Here is a 6,485-nt window from a genome sequence, read left to right on the forward strand (position 1 = left end):
TGCATTGCATGAACAATTGAAAACAGTAAGCAAGCAACTCGCCACAGCTGAGATACAAAGTGATCAATATAGACGAGAAGTAGAACATCTGAACGAGAAACTACGAGACATGACGAGCTCACGCGAAGTGTTAACACGAGAGAAGAACATGCATGCTCAGCTCATGAGTCATATTGAAGCCATCAAGACACAGATGCAACTCTCAGAGTCTATGGGGAAAGCCAAACTAGAATCTAAACTAGAAGACGCACTCAAAGAAGTAAATGGACTACGACACAAACTAACAGAAGAACAAAACATGCATGTGAGTAAGGTGGAAATGTTGAATAAGAACCTAGACACACTGAAGACACGTGTGGAAGAAGAAACAGAAGCCAAGACCATGGCCAGACAAGAACTAGAGAAGATACGAGAAGTAGTGAAAGTAATGGAGAAAGAAATGGCAGAGTTGAGAATAGAACTAGACAATGCCAAGACAATGAGTGTGAGCTCTGGAGAGAAAGATAAGCAAGTCGATCAACTCAAATATGAAATGATGAAGATACAAGCAGAACTCAAGGAGAGTCAAAACCTCGTGGCAGTCACGAAACAGAATGAGAAATCCATACAGGAGATCTGTGCTACATTTGAGAAACATAACAGAGACCTGAGTGCACAACTAAGAACAGCAGAGGCGACACACCAAGCCAAAGTAGCGGAGTTAACTAAACAGGTGGAGACATTAACACAACAAGTGAGAGAGAAAGAGAAGCTACTCAGTGAACAACCTGTGACACCCAGGTTAAGCAACGCGGAGGATGTGAGTGGGGAGGTTGATGAACTGAGACACCAACTGGAGCAAGTGAGAGAGCAACTGAGACAGAGTGAGATGGAGAAGGAGAAGGCTGTGGCTAGTTACTTCCGTGAGTTACAACTGCATGCCAATGATAGTCAGAGCTTACCTAAGCTTACACAAGAACTATCCGAGATGAAATCTACACTACAAACATTGGAGAATGAAAAGCAAGCTGTACAAGCTAAGCTTACACAGGTTGAGCATGAACTACGTGCAAAGCAAGGTGATGTAGAGGCCGAGAAGACAAGAGTACGTCAGGAATTAGAAGAAGTTCGCACTCAGAATGAAACGCTATACAAAGCATTGGATGAACTGAGTACACAATGTAACCAGAGTCTCAATGAAATAGAAAACTCCTCTAGCTTCTCTGAAGATACATTACGTGGTAATGAGAATGTTATCAGTGTGATCAAACATCTTAGACAACAAACATCCCTAGCACGTATAGACAAACAGAATATAGAATGTGAGAACCGCGTGCTTAAGAGTGATCTGGAGATGTTGAAGAGAAAACTAAATGAAAGCAACGAGCTACTCAATGCAGAGAGAAACAAAAATAAAGTCAACGAGAAAACACTGGAGAAACATGCTGAACTTGTGAAGAAAATAGAAATGATGGAAGTGATGAGTGATAGTAATAGAATATTAAGAGAAGATAGAGATAAACTACAAGCACAACTTGATGCTGTCATCAAGGAGAAAGAAACATTTGATGCCAAGACTGTAGATCCTCTGAAAGCAAAGATCAGTCAACTTGTACAAGATCTAGAAATGAGAAGTCAACAAGTAGAACATTTGAAGAAACAATCGGAGATGTGGAAGAAGAGATCAGATGAGTTGGTAGAGAAAGCAAACAAATCTAATCCAGAAGATATTAAACGTCTGAATCTAGAGAAAGATACTTTAGCAAAACAACTGATGAGTGAACGGGAGTCCTACCGTGCTAATCTGGAAGAATTGAAAACATTACGCGCTGACAATAGCAACCAGAGAGAACAACTAAACCAACTTACCAAACAGGTTGAAGAACTGAAACATACCAAGGAAGAACTAACCAAAGTCAAGGCTGAACTAGACACAAGCAAGACAGAACTATCTCAACTAACCACGGTCAAAACAGAACTAGAAACAGTAAAAACAGAACTAGCGAACGTTACTACACAACTAGACACTGTGAATAAGGATGTGGTGAATAAGAGTACGCTAATAGAGAACTTGAAGAAGATAGCAAGACGCTACAAGACACAATATGAAGAGACAACCAAACGCCTGGAAGGAGAAAGATTAAAGCCAAGACAAGCAAGGCAAGAAGGAAAAAGCCCGCAATGAAAGTCACGAGGCATGGATCAGAGTAAAGACGAACTGATAGCCAAGTATGAGAGTGAGAAGACAACACTGGAGCAGCAAGATGAGATAACTTTCAAGGCAACCTTAACACAGCGCGAGGAGAGAATGAAGGAAGTGTTGAAGGAAAATGCAAAACAGAGATGGCAACCCAGGTGTTGGAGAATCAATCAATGAAGAAATGAAAACCCTCGGGGGTGGCTGGACCATCCAATGCACCTAGTCCAGACTATATGGGGAAATGGAGAGAACCATAGCAGAGAACTGAGAGAGGAGAGAGATAAGCTGACCAGGTGACTATGATGTGCTATTGCAACAGAAGAATACATTACTATCCAGGACACCATCAGTGTACAGAAGCACTCAGTTAGCTCAGAGTCATTAGGTAAATTATCAGACATCATTCTAATATCCGCAAAACAATTCAATTCAAATAAAATAAAATAAAAAAAAGCATTGTATTTATTTCAATTTATTGAAAGCCAAATACAAATCTCTCAGCTGACATGCATAAAGTGGTCGAGATGTATACGGCTACAATTTAAGCAACACAATGAAAATTCACTCTTAATACAACCCGTTTCTTATACACTGTGTAGTTAGAGCTCAAACCAACTCAGGAAGATCTTCCCTCGCGACTAATGGGCAAGTCAACACCATGTCTAAGAGCGCAAAACGCATGGCTGCCGTCGGCGGATAAACCACACATTCGCTTCTATATCTATTGCCAATGGTATAGAACTCTCCCGCGCACGCGATCAGTGGTCGTTCTCACCTCACCTATCTTATCCGCTCTAATATAAATAATGAAAACGCCTCTCCTTCTCATATGCGTGGAGAATTACTATGCCGGTGGACTAGCGCTATGAGGTAACTTAGTGAGAAACGCCAGGTCTACCAATTGATAGCTGCTATAATCCATGCATAACTAGACTAGCGCATAGTACCAGACAGTGGCAAAGGGCAATGCATAACAGCAACGAGCTTCGGGCGGAGAGTCCGACCGAGTCCACGCAACATGAAAGAATGTGTCATAGACGTGTTTCTTTTTTAGTGGTAGCACTGCACTGTAATTTGATCCGACCTTGATTTCAGTATTACAAGGTTTTATTGGAGATCTCTTTATCTATGTGCATTCAAACTACAGGACAATTGCAATTTCATCTATCCTGATCCTTATTAGGATCTAATTAAATAAAAGTCCTTTAATCTACGCAGTAATTGTCGTAAAATTTGAAATTCATATTAGAGGCTTCGACAATTAATGCTAACAATTCTAGAATGAATGTTCCGATCGAGGGAGTTTATAATTAAGTTTATGAAATGTTTAAGTCACGCATTATGTATGTCCAAATTTTGGTACCTTCGGCTGGAATTTATGAGCTGGTATGACTATCTCGGCTCACGCCACTATGCCTGGTGCTTCCTATCTTATACTGCGGCTTTATACTTCCTTCAAGTTAATGTAAATTTTTCACCTCATAAGATGTTGGTTCTGTTCTAGCGTGGAATCACCCGAGATGGATCAACAGCAGAGAGCAGCAGTAGTGATCAGCAGGAGCGCCATGGGCAGCGTCTTATTGAGCTCCTGGTGCTGCCTCAAGAGGGTATGCCAAAGTCTAGCATCAACAGTCGCTAGTCAGCAGATAGTCAGTCCTGGGTCTCAGGCAGGTCGAGCGAAGGTCTTGTCACTGTATATTACTGACATACAAACAAGAAACTCTCTTCATGGACGCCTGGTTCGCACCAAAGTGTTGAAAACTCCGTTGAATGCTCTTGGATATAAGCAATCTGGTTGATTTTTTTTTTTCTTTTTTAATCAACTAATCTAATTGATTAATTCAAAAGTTAGAACTTAAACGGAGTTCAACCCTATGTCAGACCTACTGGAGGTTACCCCCAAACAGGCTATTAGGGATTTCATACAACCCAATTGTTAGGATATGGACGCTTCACACAGTTACTGTTGTGCGAGCTCTTCAAATCAAGTAAATACCCAAAATAATCCGTATCCTTAGTGTGTCTATTATTTCTAATTTCTGTTTCTTCCGACTTGTAACCAATACTCATGTGTTTTTCATTCATTTTGCTAATTTTCATTTCTTTGTTACTTTGATGGCTGAATTACCAGTGTTACCCAGTCTCAGACATCGTAAGTAGTGACCGGGTCCAGCCGCTGAGGCAGACTCAAACAGTTTGGCACTGGATCCTGGAAACGCGAATCAACAGTTGAGGGCAGGGCAGCTCGCCAGAATAATGCAGCAGATGGTGACCCGGGTCTAATCAGCAGGATGAGGCATGGCCAGGACCCAGTCAGCCAATATAGGACGGAGGTGCCCAGTAGCTAGTCCAGTCAGGCAGTTGTAGTGGAATTACGATTTCCCCTTTAATTTTGGCATGCTATATTTTTCACATAAACTCTCGAACGGTTTAACCCGATTTTGAGAAAATGTGGTTTAAATATTCAACACCAAGGAAATGTTCTCTTCGGGTCCATACATACTTATCAAAAGAAAAATTTTCAATTAAGAGTCGAGGGCGAGCCTTTAGGCCTGCTCTATACGGTATACCCCTCCTTTTCTAGCCGATTCTTCCCTTCTTATCTTTCCCTGTTACAAGGTCTGAATGGCAATATAGATTTTATTATTACTTCATATTTTTTTTTCTTCCCCTTTTTTCATTTTCTTTACTTCATCATTACTTTACATCATTACTTCAATTTCTTTCTTTTTTTTTCGTTTCGGCCTCCCCAGCGGAATTCCTATGGTTTCCTGCTTTCTCTTGTGCCAGTAATTCTTCATCCTTGAAGAATGGTCCGGCCCTTTCTCTCGCTCAGTGCGTTCGCATCGCTTTAAATAAAGGGGGAGGGGGGCTAATTTTGCTTAGGCTGTTTAAAGTACACTGAACTTGAACCTGGAACTAGCGTCGTTGGACGTCGGGTATGTACTTTAGTGGACCAAGTACAAGTTATGTGTACAGAACGGAGAAGGTTTTAGGTAGAGGGAGAAGAGGGGAGGAGGTGAAAGGAGGTGGCAGGAGGAGAAGAGAACAAAGAAGAAGGATGAAGAACGAGGAAGAGGAGGAGATGGCGGCAGTAATGGAGCAGGAGCCTTAGGCGGTGATTGCTAAAGTAGAAGGACTAGCAGCAACTCTTACTCCACCCGGTGCGAACTATAAGGTGGACGCTAGCTTTAATTGTTCTATTAACTGATGCATCTCTAGGTTTTCTTCTAAAGTCCTTAGGAACTCGAAAAAGTCAAGCTATGCGTTTTTATTTAGCTCTGAAAAATTTCTGTCGTACAAAGGCTGTTCGTGAAATACCTTGTCTAAACCCTAAGAATCGTTGTTTGAAAATAGCAATCTTAGACTGAAAAATAAGTATTAACACATGAATTACATTAGCAAGACAATAATTCAAGTTTGGGAACAAGGGAACGATATGAGTGGCTGGTATCGAACCTTTCATCGCGATCCAAGTCCAAGCTAAGGGCGGCCATGACTGGAAATAGGATTTGTGTAATCCTAAAGTAGAGCTTTGACGTTCGAAAGGAGGATAGGACAGGTATGGAAAAGAGTCTAAAGCCCTTGCTATTCTGGGATACGGATGTATAGTCTCCTGTAACGGTAACTTCGGGAAATTTTAGATAATTGGCTTAAAAAATTTTCCCCTCCGAAAATGAGGAATTTCCGTCAAGGACTGGACATCAAGCCTACGTTAGCCTTGGACCAGGAATCTAACCACCCCCAAGGCCTAACCCTACCATCATACAATATGGAAATAAAGAAAAATTAACCATAGGAGACAGAGAAGCAAAATGTTCAAAATTTTGGGTAAAACATATAAACCATAAAGGTATTATAAACAAATAAAAATAGAACTGGACCACCATCTTGTTATTGGATTTATAACTATATGTAATTTATTCTAAACTAAACTAACACTAAACTAAAATACAGCAGTTTCAAGGAGACCAGGTTTTCTTGTAGAAAATCGCGGACCTCATTTTCTCTGCCATTAAAGTGGAGCCAAATGTCAAGGAGATGTCATACTTTCTCTGCCATAAATTGGAGATCATGTGCTGCAGCAAATTGTAACTGTGGCAGAAGTAGAAGAAGACATCAGAGACTGGACAATGATTCGAATTAGGCAATGCAGTCTGTACCACGCATGAGCAGCCACTATAACCCACCGCTCTTACACCAGGTGACCACAATTGACGCGTCAATAGTAAGTGGACCCTTTGTTAAGTATTAGTTATGTTTACAACATAATATTGTGTATTAACAGATGGTGTCGTTCATACCA

At 41.0% G+C, this 6,485-nt stretch overlaps 1 protein-coding gene across 1 annotated transcript in view; it reads left to right on the plus strand.

The window, feature by feature from the left end:
• Positions 1–2,176: 2,176 nt before the first annotated feature.
• LOC103523293 (putative leucine-rich repeat-containing protein DDB_G0290503) overlaps positions 2,177–6,485 on the plus strand; it is a gene marked incomplete at its 3' end in the record, with an annotated part of 9,096 nt that continues 4,787 nt past the window's right edge. Inside the window, exons 1-3 of the mRNA XM_026832925.1 lie at positions 2,177–2,311; positions 2,779–2,943; positions 3,684–3,813. Of these exons, the coding sequence (XP_026688726.1) occupies positions 2,177–2,311; positions 2,779–2,943; positions 3,684–3,813 (430 nt within the window). The remainder of the gene's footprint in view (positions 2,312–2,778; positions 2,944–3,683; positions 3,814–6,485) is intronic.

Source organism: Diaphorina citri, unplaced genomic scaffold (assembly GCF_000475195.1).
Source record: "Diaphorina citri unplaced genomic scaffold, Diaci psyllid genome assembly version 1.1 scaffold19005, whole genome shotgun sequence".
In the NCBI taxonomy this organism is placed as follows: domain Eukaryota; kingdom Metazoa; phylum Arthropoda; class Insecta; order Hemiptera; family Psyllidae; genus Diaphorina; species Diaphorina citri.